The sequence below is a fragment of the Canis lupus genome, chromosome X (genome assembly GCF_011100685.1).
Source record: "Canis lupus familiaris isolate Mischka breed German Shepherd chromosome X, alternate assembly UU_Cfam_GSD_1.0, whole genome shotgun sequence".
Classification (NCBI taxonomy): Eukaryota; Metazoa; Chordata; class Mammalia; order Carnivora; family Canidae; genus Canis; species Canis lupus.
In genome coordinates this window covers 15,140,806-15,155,139 of record NC_049260.1, presented here as the reverse complement: position 1 = coordinate 15,155,139, position 14,334 = coordinate 15,140,806, and the positions used below count along the sequence as shown (strand labels likewise).

The 14,334-nt window shown below is 43.4% G+C and overlaps 1 protein-coding gene across 5 annotated transcripts in view; it reads left to right on the top strand.

Moving 5' to 3' along the window:
* The window catches only part of ADGRG2 (adhesion G protein-coupled receptor G2), a 130,112-nt gene that overhangs the window by 54,303 nt on the left and 61,475 nt on the right, over window positions 1-14,334 (top strand). For 4 of the 5 annotated variants that reach the window (XM_038586984.1, XM_038586988.1, XM_038586987.1 and 1 more), the window contains exon 3: window positions 6,259-6,377. In XM_038586984.1, the coding sequence (XP_038442912.1) occupies window positions 6,260-6,377 (118 nt within the window). In that variant the 5' untranslated portion in view covers window position 6,259. Of the gene's footprint in view, window positions 1-4,612; window positions 4,744-6,258; window positions 6,378-14,334 lie in introns of those variants that run through there. The other variant, XM_038586985.1, reaches the window with a different exon arrangement.

Below are 14,334 nucleotides of genomic sequence, written 5' to 3'. Positions count from 1 at the left end.
TTTTATTGTCTTCAGCAGAATGTTTGGTCTAAATAACTGAACCCAACATATTCTTGGAACATGGAAGAAATTTTTTTTTCTGAGGTATTTGCTGTATCAGGGTCTTTTAGAAGAGTTCAAATAAAATTTAATTATGCTATTTTTTCTTTTTAAAGATTTTATTTATTTATTCATGAGAGACAGAGAGAGGGGGGGGGAGAGAGAGGCAGGGAGAGAGGCAGAGACACAGGCAGAGGGAGAAGCAGGCTCCAAACAGGAAGCCCGATGTGGGACTCGATCCCGGGACTCCAGGATCACACCCTGAGCCGAAGGCAGGTGCTAAACCGCTGAGCCATCCAGGGATCCCCTAATTATGCTTTTACTAACAGTTTCTTGGTGCCTTTTTTAGAGTAGTTAAGCATATAACCAGAGACTCCAGGGAATAAAAAAAAGCAACCTTGAGATCTCTGACTTTGTTGACAGTTAAATGATCCAAGTCAATGGCTTTAATTGCACTGAGATCCTCTTCAGTACCTCCCTTTTAAATTTCCCCTTGTACAAGTCTGGTTAACCAATACTTATAACTCTGTAAATATGTCAAAGGCACAAAGTCTTCTAGGAGACTCAGGGAATAATTACCACACCTCTTGTTACTTAGGTCAAAAATATTGCTCATTGCATATATCATAGCCACCATGGTATAATCAAATATACCATGGTATACCAGTCAACCAGAGGTAATAGAGTATTCCCCTTACCCAGACCTACCCTAAGGTGGTATCAAGCTATTACCCCACACACACACTTTTAAATCTTCTTCTTCAATTAGATAGATAAATTTATCATTTTTTTTTTTAAATATATTTTTAATTTTTATTTATTTATGATAGTCACAGAGAGAGAGAGAGAGAGAGAGAGAGGCAGAGACACAGGCAGAGGGAGAAGCAGGCTCCATGCACCGGGAGCCCGATGTGGGATTCGATCCCGGGTCTCCAGGATCGCGCCCTGGGCCAAAGGCAGGCGCCAAACCGCTGCGCCACCCAGGGATCCCAGATAGATAAATTTATCATTTATTGCCATTCAGGGTTACACTGATGACATACTTTAAAATATGTCTTTGAAAATATGATGAGTGATAGTATTTTTAAAGAAATTGAAGAGATCTAGAAGAATTTCTTGGAGGATTACAAGCAGGGCCATGGTATACCAGTCATGTTGCTTGTGTACCGTACAACCCCAGGGGCTGCCATTCACATCAGTTTCCACAACCATTAAAGGGGGCCTGGGACCAAGGTGAAGCTTGGATAATCTTTTATGAGTGATTGTCTAGTGGCAAGGTCTAGATTTTACCATTTAAATGCCAGCAGATAGTTTTCTTTGCAATTGATGTGATCTTACCAGCCATCTTTAGCACCATGAAAATTTGCTAAGCATCAGTGGCTGTTTAAATCATCTTTCTTGGTGATCCGGATAGCATTGAGCTAACCCAACTTAAAATTTTTTTTAATTAATTAATTAATTAGTTTATGATAGTCACACAGAGAGAGAGAGGCAGAGACACAGGCAGAGGGAGAAGCAGGCTCCATGCACCGGGAGCCCGATGTGGGATTCGATCCCGGGTCTCCAGGATCGCACCCTGAGCCAAAGGCAGGCGCTAAACTGCTGCACCACCCAGGGATCCGAGCAAACCCAACTTAAACCACAAGCTGAAGAAAAGTTCTAGCTCAAAAAGATAGAAATGACTTTCACATATGATGAATAAGGCTTTCAAAATCCATAGATTTCCCTCTTTGATCAATGATCCTAGGACTTTATGGCTTAACAGGGTGTTCTCTAGCTTATAAGAAGGCAGTAGGAGCTGCATTATTTTAAATACCATAGAACTTCTATTAGGAAATGTATATTCAGTCTTGAGGAAAGATATTTCAGGCTTGACCATTGAAAGCAGTTTTTTCAGTGGTGTCTGGTCTGTATTAAGTCCTTGATCCATACTCTTTTTTCAAGATGGTTGCTGGAATCACCCCTCATTCTGGCCTTTCCTGCTCTCATCTGAGAGTTGAGTACAAGCTCTCTTCAGTGAAAAGGCTCACGCCTTTATTTTGATCAGAGGCCCAAGTTACAGCACATAATAACCAGTCACTGTGTACCATGACTAATTTAACTTTGACCCTATCTTATATACTACTTAGGAGGTCCTGCCCTAGGAGTTGGCAAAGCTCAAGAATGAGTTTGCAGAAATTTTGAAATTATATAACAGAATTTTGAATTTGTCGATTCATTTCACCTGATGGACTCAGAAGTTTACTTCCAAGGAGATACCTTCTCAGGAGGCCAGTACTGTGGCCTGGTAGAAAGAGTAGGAGTCCCACCAAATAGCCACATGGCCTTGACCCATCTCCCAGAGCATATTGGGCTTCTTCCTTCATATGTAGAATAAGTGTATGAGGCTAGGTGAATTCTGAATTCCTTTCCAAAAATAAAACTGCCCTGATACTCTTTCCAGAACGAAAATTAGGTACTTGCATAGTATATCTTCTAAGTCTGTTTTACAAATTCTAGGTAGAATTGAGCCAAGGCATTTGTATAGGAGAGAATTTTTTGGTAGAGGTTTGATTCACAAACTATAGATTAAAAAAATAATAATAGCAGTGCTTTTGGAGGGGGAACTGAGTTGAGAAATAAAAAAACAGATTAATTTTTAAACTTTTATTTTATTTTTATAAATTTTTTATTTTTAAACTTTTAAATGAAACTTTTTGTGACACACGCTTAAGTGTACATGTCAATGAGTTTCAGGAACTGAACACACCCATGTAATCAGCACACAGAATTTACCTGTACCTCAGAAACCCCTTCATGCCCACTTCTAATTATTATTACCCGCATCCCCTTCAAGGATAACCACCCTACCTGCTCTTTGCTCCATCGATTAGTTTTGCCTGCTTTTGTATCTCATATGAATGGAATTCTGTACAATATGCATTCTTTCATGTCAGGCTTTTTAATCTAACTTTATATCTCTGAGATTCATCAATATTGTGTGTAGCTGTAGCAGACACTTACATTTTCCTCTAGAGAGACATTGCTACATCTTTGCATTCTGGTTTGAGTGACTCATTTGGGAGGGTCAATAATATGCCATTATGAACAGAGGATAAAAGTGCTGAAGTGGAGAGTCAAACCAGAGGCATTTTACAACTTATTAACACAGTGTATTATTAATGGATAATATAGTTTATTGATTTAAAAAAATGTGAGTCCTCTTTGAAAGGAGAAGGACTTGCCTCTTGTCTAAGGCCTTATCATGCCATTTCCAAGGAAAGAATTACCTCCCTGGTTCTGGTGATGGCTATGAAGTTACAGGATCCTTAAAGATTACAGCTTTGGGTACCTGGGTGGCTCAGTCAGTCAAGCATCTGCCTTTGGGTCAGGTCATGGTCCTGAGGTCCTGAGATTGAGTTTTGCATTGAGATCTGCATCGCTCTGCATCTGCATTGCATTGCTCTGCATAGGGCTCTTTGCTCAGTGGGGAGTCTGCTTCTCCCTCTCCCTTTCCCCTTCCTGCTCATGCGCGCGTGCTCTCTCTCTCTCTTTCTCTTTTCCCCTGTCAAATTAATAAATAAAATCTTAAAGAAAAAAAAAAGGTTGCCAGCTTTTCCCTGAGGCTGAGAAATTGTTTTTTACCCCCGTCTTTCCATGCCCTCGTCTCCGTAACCCTGCCCTGTTTTACCCTGCACGAGCTAGGTGCAAAGTAGGCCCCTGCCGGCCGAATGAGTGAGGAGGCCCGCTAGCATTTTTTTTTAAATTGGAGTTCAATTTGCCAACATATAGCATAACACGCAGTGCTCATCCCGCCAAGTGCCCCCCTCAGTGTCCGTCACCCAGTCACCCCCACCCCCCGCCCTCCTCCCCTTCCCCCACCCCTAGTTCGTTTCCCAGAGTTAGGAGTCTGTCATGTTCTGTCTCCCTCTCTGATAGTTCCTGCTCATTTTTTTCTCTTTTCCCCTTTATTCCCTTTCACTATTTTTTATATTCCCCAAATGAATGAGAACATATAATGTTTGTCCTTCTCCGACTGACTTACTTCACTCAGCATCATACCCTCCAGTTCCATCCACGTCGACGCAGATGGTGGGCATTCGTCGTTTCTAATGGCTGAGGAATATCATTCTTAGCGGCCTCACGGGGCTTCCTTAGCGCAGCGACACAGCGGGGCTGGCGCCGTGGTCGCAGTTTGCTAGATGGGGAAGCCTGGCCCCGGAGAGTAACCTGCCCAGAGTCCCTCAGACGTCGCAGGCCAGAGCCACAGCCTTGGATCTCGCGCCCTTTAGCGTTCCCCGCCGGCGGTGGGCGCCTGGACCCGCCGAGGCCGCCGGAAGCTGCGGTGGCGGCCGGGCTCCCGGGCGCGCTGTGGGAGCGAGTGCCGTCCGCTGGGTCCCGGCCCTTGCCCCGCGCCCTGCGCAGGCAGCCTGGCGGGGGGCTCTCACTTCCCCGAGCCCGTGCCCGAGCCCGCGCAGGCTGCGACTTCCGGCGGGCCTCTTCCGCCTCAGCACCCCGCGCCCGCCTCGCCTCGGCTGCTGGTGCTGCCCGCCCGCCGCCCGCCGCCCGCCGCCCGCTGCCTGCCCGGCTTCCCCGTCAGCCCCTCATCGTGCGAGACGCAGCCCAGCACAGGATTTGCGAGTCTTGCTGCGTGCCAGGCCCCCTCCAGAAATTTCCTTAATTGCCCCTCAGTAAATATTTGCTGAGTGAATGAATCCGCGAATGGTAAATGAGGCTCTTAGAGATTCAGTTTGTCTTTTGTTTTTAAAGATTTTTTTTATTATTATTAATTCGTGAGAGACACAGGCAGAGAGAGAAGCAGGCTCCAGGCAGGGAGCCCGACGCGGGACTCGATCCTGGGACTCCAGGATCACGCCCTGGGCTGAAGGCGGTGCTAAACTGCTGAGCCACCCGGGCTGCCCTTAAATTCAGTTTTGATACGAACTTTGCTTTTTAAAAAATGTTAACTCTGTCCTGATTACTAAAGATGCAAGCAATGATGATGAACTTGTATGTAATAAAGAGGAAATCCTTTTACAGTATAAGACATAAATAGAAGAAAACAGGATTCTCTGACCCCTTCTGAATTTTTTTAAAAGATTTTATTTATCTATTCATGAGAGACACACAGAGAGAGAGAGAGAGGCAGAGACACAGGCAGAGGGAGAAGCAGGCTCCATGCAGGGAGCCTGACGTGGGACTTGATCCTGGGACCCCGGGATCACGCCCTGAGTCAAACCGCTGAGCCACCCAGGCGTCCCATCCCTTCTGATTCTTAGCATAGTTTTCAACCAGGCTTTATATAGTGGTGATAATTATATATGCGGCGATTTGCGTTTTAAATTTCTTCTCTTGATAGTTTGCATGTATTGATGTTTTCAATAACCAAGGGACCACCTTGCTTATCTTTTTAAAAAATTTTAAGTGAAGTATAGTTGACATACAATATTATATTAGTTTCAGGTGTACAACAAAGTAATTTGACCATTCTGTACATTACCAAATGCTCACCACACTAAGTGTAGTTACCATTTGACATCATACAAGTTTATTACAATATTACTGTATTTTTTAAATTTTTTTATTGGAGTTCAATTTGCCAACATATAGCATAACACCCAGTGCTCATCCCGCCAAGTGCCCCCCTCAGTGTCCGTCACCCAGTCACCACAACCCCCCGCCCACTTCCCCTTCCACTACCCCTTGTTTGTTTCCCAGAGTTAGGAGTCTCATGTTTTGTCACCCTCACTGAAATTTTCACTCATTTTCTCTCCTTCCCTTTATTCCCTTTCACTAATTTTTATATTCCCCAAATGAATGAGACCATATAATGTTTGTCCTTTACTGACTGTATTTTTTATACTGCACTTCTCATCCCCGTGACTTGTTTATTTTATAATTGGAAGTTTGTCCTTCTTAATCCTCTTCACCTATTTTGCCTGTCCCCTCTGGCAACCACTAGTTTGTTGTTTGTATTTATGAGTCTGTTTCTGGTTGTTGTTTTTTAAAAATAGCTTTTAATGTAATATGATATCCCACTGGGTGGTCCTTCCATAATAAACATAGGTTTTGCTTTTAGTAGCCAGTGCCCCATCTGGGATTGCCAGTTCTCTGGAACCAGAGTAATTTAAAGGAAGCAGGATTGCAGGTTGCCTTGGTTAAGTAACTGATCTCTTGGGCATTGCTGTGTTGTGATTATGGCATGCTCTGATGATATGTTTTCCCCTTACTTTATTCCAGGATGTTTTTCTCTGGCAGGCAGTGGGGCCATGTTGGCAGACTTGAAGAAATTTTACTGATGTTCAAGATATTTCTAATTATCATTTGTCTTCATGTTGTTCTGGTTGCATCCTTGGAAGGTAAGGTGCCTGGGTTTTTGTTTTTTTTTTTTTCATTTTTTTCCCTATTTTATCTCTGTGTATGTGTATTCATTTACGATTTTTTTTACGATAAAATAAACATAACATAAAGTTTACCATTTTAACCATTGAACCCCTGGCATTAAATATATTCCCAATTTTGTGCACCCATCACCACTATCCATGTTTAGAACTTTTGCATCATCTCAAATAGAAACTCTATACATCTTAAACAGTAGCTCCCCATTCCTGCCCCTTCCCAGTCCCTGGTACTCTCCATTCTTTCTAGTTCTATAAATTTGCCCTTCCAGGTACCTCAGATAAGTAGAATCATAAAGTATTTGTCATTTTGTGCCTGGCTTCTTTCACTTAGATTGCTTTCAAGGTTCATCCATGGTATATAGTATGTATTAGCATTCCACTCCTTTTAAGGCTTAATAATAATCCATTGTGTATATATACCACATTTTGTTTATCTATTCAGTGTTGATAGACATTTGGGGTATCTCCACCTTTCAGCTATTGTAAATAATGCTGCTATGGATATTGGTGTACAAGTTTGAGTTCATGCTTTCAGTTCTTTTGGGTACATATACCTGGGAGTGGAATTGCTAGATGATAACTTCTTGAGGATCTGCCACACTGTTTCCCACAGTGGCAGCACCATTTTACATCCTACCAGCAGAGCACAAGGATTCCAGTTTCTGGGATCCCTGGGTGGTGCAGTGGTTTGGCGCCTGCCTTTGGCCCAGGGCGCGATCCTGGAGACCCGGGATCGAATCCCACATCGGGCTCCTGGTGCATGGAGCCTGCTTCTCCCTCTGCCTGTGTCTCTGCCTCTCTCTCTCTCTGTGACTATCATAAATAAATAAAAATTAAAAAAAAAGGATTCCAGTTTCTCTCTCCTCCCCAGCACTATGATTTTCTGTTATTTTGATAATGGGCATGAAAGGGTACCTCATTGTGGTTTCGATTTGCATTTCTTTAATTATTAGTGATGTGGAACATTTTTCATGGGCTTATTGGACACAATGTCTGTTTTTTAGAGAAATGTTTATTCAAACCTTTGGCCCATTTTTGAATTGGGTTGTTTGGGTGTTTTTGTTGTTGTTGAGTTTAAGAGTTCTTTATATATTCTGGATATTAAATTCTTTACCAGATAATATGATTTGCAAATATTGTCTCCAATTCTGTATTGTCTTTTCATTCTCTTAATAGTGTGCTTTGATGCACCAAAGTTTTTATTTTTGATGAAATCCAATTTATCTGTTTTTACTTTTTTGCCTGTGCTTTTGCTGTCTTATCCAAGAAATCACTGCCAAATCTGATGTCATGAAGATTTCTCCTACATTTTCTTCAGAATTCTAGACTTTTAGCTCTTGTGTTTAGGTGCTTTGATCTGTTTTTAGTTCATTTTTGTATATGTGTGAGGCAAGGACCCAGCATCATTCTTTTGTGTGTTGACATCTGCTTTTCACAGTGTTATTTGTTGAAAGGACTGTCTTTCCCCTTTGGATGGATGGTCTTGGCACCTTTGTCAGAAATCAATTGACCACATATGTGAGGGTCTATTTTTTGGTGTTCGTTTTTAGAAGTATATACTTGAAGGCACTTCTGCATGGAAATGTTAAAGGAGGTAGAGAATCAGCCAAATGAAGCATCATGGTTTTCAGAAGAGAGGGTCTTTAGAATGAAACCAGGAGAAACGTTACCTAAGGAAGGCAGCAAAAAGGTCAGAAATCCTGGATGCAGCATCTGTAGGTACCACAGCCCAGAAAATACAATGCTATGTAAATAGAATTCTTGCCAGCAATTTTTTATAAAGATTTTATTTATTTATTTGAGAGAGAGAGAGCGCACAAGCAGAAGCAGGGGGAGGAGCAGAGGGAAAATCAGACTCCCTGCTGAGCAGGGAGCCTGACTTGGGGCTCCATCCCAGGACTCTGGGATCATGATCTGAGCTGAATACAGATGTTTAACTGACTGAGCCACCCAGGTGCCCCAGGAATGTTATTAAAAAGAATTATTAAGGGCACACAGAGAAATACCTTTCTTACTCAGAGGAGAGGGGCAGGATCAAGGAATCTTCATTGGAGAAAGCAAGTATCTACGAGCAGCAAACACTGACATGTAAACAAAACACCTACACAGCATACACACACGCAAACTAAATGGTAAACCTCCCAACAGGCTAAAACACAATTGACAATACTTCAAAAAGCAGGCCCTGGGACATGTCAAAAAGCCACAATACTTTACAAAAAGAAACAGTAAGAGCTAAACGTATACTGACTGCTTACAATGTTCTGGATCCTGTGTCTCCCCCGCCCCCCGCCCCCCGCCGTGCTTTATACCTACTCACTCTCTTTAGCTTCTCAACCACATCTATGAAGGAGAGATCCTAGTGTTAGCCCCATTTCCCAAATCAAGAAACTGAGTCTCAGAGAGATAGTAAGTTGTTCGAGGAAGTGGCTGACTGAGATTTGTGGCCAGCTCTGAATTTTGTGCTCATAATCAGAAAACCAGAGTTCTCAAACTCTGAAAACATCAGTTCTTAAAATATCAGAATCCCCTGGAGTATTTGTTAAAACATAGATTTCTGGGTCCCTCCCCCAGCGTCTTTGATTCAGTAGGTATAGGGCCGGACCTGAGAATTGACATTTCTAACAAGCTCCCAGGTGATGTTGATGTGATTGGTTCAGAGACTACCCTTTGAGGAAGACTGCCTGTGGTCCTCAAAGACGTAAGCAAGCAGAGCAAACTCCTCCAGATAAATATCACGGGGTGCAAATTCTGTTGTGGTATTGTGATGTCCATGTAAACTATGCTCGCACATCATCTTCTTGGGAGCATTAAAACATCACTGTGGGATTGGCAGAGCAGAAGTCCAATGTCCCCACTCTACTGATGAGTAAATGTCCCCAGGGATGTGATTGGTTGAGAAGTGGTGGAGCCAGACTAGATACTAGATCTTCAGTCTCACATTTCAGTGGTTTTTCCACCACAGGGGTAGATGAGGAAGGAAAGTGAAACATAAGGGGAAAACAGTCATCAAAACCAGAGCGGCTTGGTAGAAATAAGTCTTTTTGAAAAAGTGTATGTAAAAGTGATTAAAATGAGGCAGGTAAGGTGAGTAGGAAAGTGCATGCATGCCGAGGGCTCCCCATGTCTCTCTGACCAAGAAGGATCTATGCCTATATGACAGTGCGTGGAACAAGCCAGAAGTGCCAGGGAGCTAACCCTCCAAATTAGTGAGGGATGAGAGTTGGTGTTGACCTGTGCCAGCTTCCTTGTCCCTTGCTGAGATGATGCTGAGCTGTGTGCTACACACCTAGTAGATTGTTGGATTGTGTCCTACCTCTATAAAACCTGCCCTGATCTCTTCAGAAGAATTAAATCTCTCTCTCTAGTGCTTCTTTTTCTCTTTAGCCATATCTTTTCATACTTTTCACTTATATTACAGCATTAGGTACGTCCTTTGCATCACGAGTCCTTTTCTTGCATTGTCAGTGCCAGGTGAGAGAGGAAGAGGAGGTTTTGGTGGGGCGGGTGGGAAATGAATGGGAGGAAATGTAATGAGGATGGAGGACTTGCTCTGGGCCAGGCCCTGGTGGATACTTTATGTATATCATCTCATTTAATCCTCACAAACACTCATCATGGATAACTTTTAGTCTCAGTTTGCAGATGAAGAAACTGAGTGTCAGAGAGATTAAGTAATTTGCATAGGGACTCCTAGCTCAGAGGATTCCCCATTAGACTCTGTAGCTGGTACTGTTCATACTCCACGAGGCTGCCTTGAAAGTGTCTGAAGCCTGAATATACGTGTCACTGAGGTGTGGAGGGAAGATGGAGAGAGAGCCGGGGTAAGCTGCCGGAGAGCAGCCATTTACCCTGGCTCTGGGGGATCTGGACTACAAACACAGTAGCTTCACCCTGGAAGCCTGAGACATGACTCAGTAGATCTTGACAATAAGAAGAGGTAGGTCTGACACTCTCTTGTTAGGCCGCTGGCCAACAGAGAGAATCCTTAGACCTTAATCTCTCAGTTGTGTAATTTGGTGATGTGTGAGGGAATCATCCCTGGTCTACCCGAGGCCCACATGAGCTTTGATAGGTAACTATACTTCTCTAGCCTCCAGTTCTCCTGGGCTGTGCCAGTGCCTTTTTTTCTTTTTTCTTTTTTTGTCTTTGAAGGAGGTCTTCTTTTAGGTACAACTATTTTCCAGAGGATGAGATGACATAATAGTGGAAGATGGTTATAATTTCATCCTTGCAGAATTGTCTTCCCCATTTGGAAACAATTACACATTTGAGCCAGTTTGGTGAGCTCATGAGCTATAATCCCCAACTTTCTCTCTCTGGTCTGGGCCTAGATCTTTCTATGCTGCAGGCATTTCCAGTGATAGGTTCCTTTATAATTCCCCTCTTCTAAAACCTCACTATCTTGTTTCCTCTTACCTTCTCATGTTTTGTCCATCCAAGTCTTTGTTCTAACTTAGGCAGCACATGGTAAAGCTATGGGAGGGTAGACTATCATGCTCCTAAAAGGCAAGGAACCTGTCTTGTTTGGCTTAGTCCTCCAGTACCAGACCGGGTGCTGTACTCCTCTCTCAACTCTGTGCAAATGAGATGATAAATACCATGGCATTGATCTGATGTCCAGCCAACCTTACAGCCTCCCACATTCCCACTACCCCCACATGGGCACTGGGCCACTTCTGGTAGGCCCTGACTCTTTCCCTGGCAGGTAGAAGTGGTAACAGGGAACAGTAAAGGCTCTGGATTGGTTGAGGGGGAAACTGAAAGTAGAGGCCATTGTGTCCCACTCTCCACTTAGAACTCCTCGTCAGAGCTCATAGCAGCCTGTACATCAACATGGGGCCCATGGTAGAGATGAGAGATGGTGACATAGTGTCTTTAGGTAGAGAGAAGGCTGGAGACAGTGTCTCTTTCAAGTCTTTCTTGTCTCTTGTGGGCAGGGTAGAGATTCTAAATGGCCCTCATGTTCCTTGTGGGTAGCTGTGTTGTGAACCAGGTGCAGGGACAGGGCTGTGAAAGTGATGGTGTGGACAATTTAGACCAGGGTCCAGATGAAGAATGTGACAGACACTCAGAGGTGAGACCTGAGGGGACCTGGGTCAGCAAGAGAGGGCCCCCCCACCCCTGGCCAGGGTGGGCTACTGAGAGGATAGACCATGGGTGCAGTGGACACAGCCTTCAGTGGTGGATGCCAACTGGATACTCAGGGACCCCACAGGGTGAGGGAGATCTCTGGAGAGGCCATTGAGAATCCAGTGCTCAACACGGAGTGGTCTCACAGACCTGGGCGCCCTCTCCCTGCTGCCAGAAGGACACTAGCACCCCATTCCCAATCTGGAAGCCATCTTGATTGCCAGAAGGAAGAGGAGGCTAAACAAAAATTGTGCATTTATCTAAAAGACATTAATTTAACTGGAGATCATTGTAGAGCAAAAGAGAGAAAGCTACCTTAAATAATCAGGTTTAAGGATCCCTTTCTTATACCTCTGGAATGGAGGTATCTTAGACATTAAAGGAAGCTCAGGAACATTTTTTTGTGTGTCTGTGTTTGTTTATTGTTGCTATTGTTTGTACATCTAAACTCTATTTATGAATTTTAAACTAACTCTAAAATGAATACATTTTAAACACTTAAGATGTGTTAGGATACTCTGCTATGGATTTTGAAGGTGATCATCATATCCTGAATTCTGCTCCTCCTTCTGGTTTTATCTTTTCAGGTATGAAGAAATATTTAGTGAGGTCCTTGAGGGTAAGGGTGGCAACTTTTTCCTTTCTGTATCCTCCATAGTCTAGCACATAGTAAGTGCTCAATAATTTCTGGTTGTTTGGTTTTGATTTGTGACTCTCGTCTAAAGCCTAGAGATACTCTAAAACACGGGCCTCTCCCTTTAACTTACAGCACCAGCATTACCCTCATCTAAACCTAATGAGTTCCTGTACAACATAGGTTACTCCTCTAATGTTTTGCATAGACCTCAATGAAGTGGCTGTCCGTTGGCTAGAATTACCCTTGCAGAATGGTTTCCTTTCCTCCATATGATAAAGAGGGTCAGCTGATTGCACGTTAGGATTCCTTCACACTCTTCACATTCTGTGAGTTCAATTACCCGGTAGGGACGGTCTTCAGATTCCTAATACATTGTCCTGGGTTACCATGGATCCTTGGAGTCTGCTTCGAACTGAGAACCACTCATCTCGGCTATCTCATTTTTTAAAAAAGATTTTTATTTAAAAAATAATAATAATAAATAAAGATTTTTATTTATTTATCTATTCATGAGAGAAGAGAGAGAGGCAGAGACACAGGCAGAGGGGGAAGCAGACCCCCCGCAAGGGGCCTGATGTGGGACTGGATCCCGGATCCCAGGATCGCGCACTGAGCTGAAGGCAGATGCTCAACCGCTGAGCCACCCAGGCATCCCTTGGCCATCTCATTTTAAGGCTGCTCTTCTATTCAAAACTCTTTAAAAATATATTTATTTATTTTAGAGGAGGAGGAAGAGAGAGGAGAGAGAGACCCTCAAACTGACTCCTCGCTGAGAGCAGAGCCTGATGCAGGGCTTGCTCCCAGGACCCTGAGATCCTGGCCTGAGCTGAAATCATCAGACACTTAACCAACTGAGCCACCAGGGTGCCCCTCCTATTCAAAAATCTTAATGTGAAATTGGAAACAATTAAAAATATTTTTTAAACCACATTGTTTTTACATAAAGTAGTTTCAAAGGCTCTTCAAGTTATAATGAAGCCAATGTATCTCTTGATTTTTAAATTGATAAAAGCTCCAGAAGTGGTTTTTCCTGACTGGTAAATCAGCCAGTTGCCAGTGCTAGCCTTGCCTTGCCCTTCATGGAAAAGTCCCAATATCTCATGGTAGGATCCAGTAGCAACAGCTCCTAATACTGAACATGAAAAATATGAGCAGCAGCTGCAACCCAACTGGATATTTGTGTAAGTCTTCATGGTTTACAGAGCACCTGGGCATACATCATCTCGCCATGTCCCCAATGACATAGGCCAAGAGCATTGCATTATCCTCCCTCAGCTGATGAGAAGATTGAAGCTTAAAGCAATGGGTAAATTTCAAAGTTATTCAGCAAGAAATAGTATCAAAGTTCTGAAAGCAGTTCTCCAGAACTCTGTCCTCTACCCCAGCATGCACAGAGAGCTTGCTTTTGGCCATATGACTATGCTGTAGCCAAGATCCTTAACAGTGGTGATTTTAATCATAAGGAATGTCCTTTTAGACCAGGGATTGGCAGACCTTTTCTATGAAGAGCCAGATAATATTTTTGGAATATTGGGCCATACACAGTCTCTGTGGCAACTACTCAACTCTGTTGATGTAGGCAAAGCAGCCATAGGCAATATGTAAATAGGCGTGGCTTTGCACCAATAAAACTTTTATTACAGACACAGTTGGTGGGCGGGCTTTGGACCGTGGGCTGTAGTTTACACATCCCTGATCTCTAAAACAAGCAGAAGTGGTGTAGTACATACCATCATTTATATGACAACCATCCCTTGCTTTTTTTTTTTTAAGAGTTTATTTATTTATTTGGGAGAGAGAGAGAGAGAAAGAACACAAGTACACTAGCATGGGGAAGAGGCAGAGGCAGAGAGAGGGAGAAGTAGGCTCCCTGCTGAGCAGGGAGGCCAACCTGGGACTCAGTCCCAGGATTCTGGGATCATGACCTGAGTTGAAGGCAGGTGTCCATTCAACTGAGCCACCCAGGCACCCCCATTCCTTGCTTTTTACTTGTTGGCAGAGCCCTGGCTTCATAGGGTACTCACCTCTTTCCACATCACTCAGGAGTAAATCCTATTTGTTCTAAGCCAACTGTGGAAATACTGTTCCTTGTCAGTGTTTGATTTAGGAGTGGGCATGTGACTCCCTTTTGACCAATAAGACAAA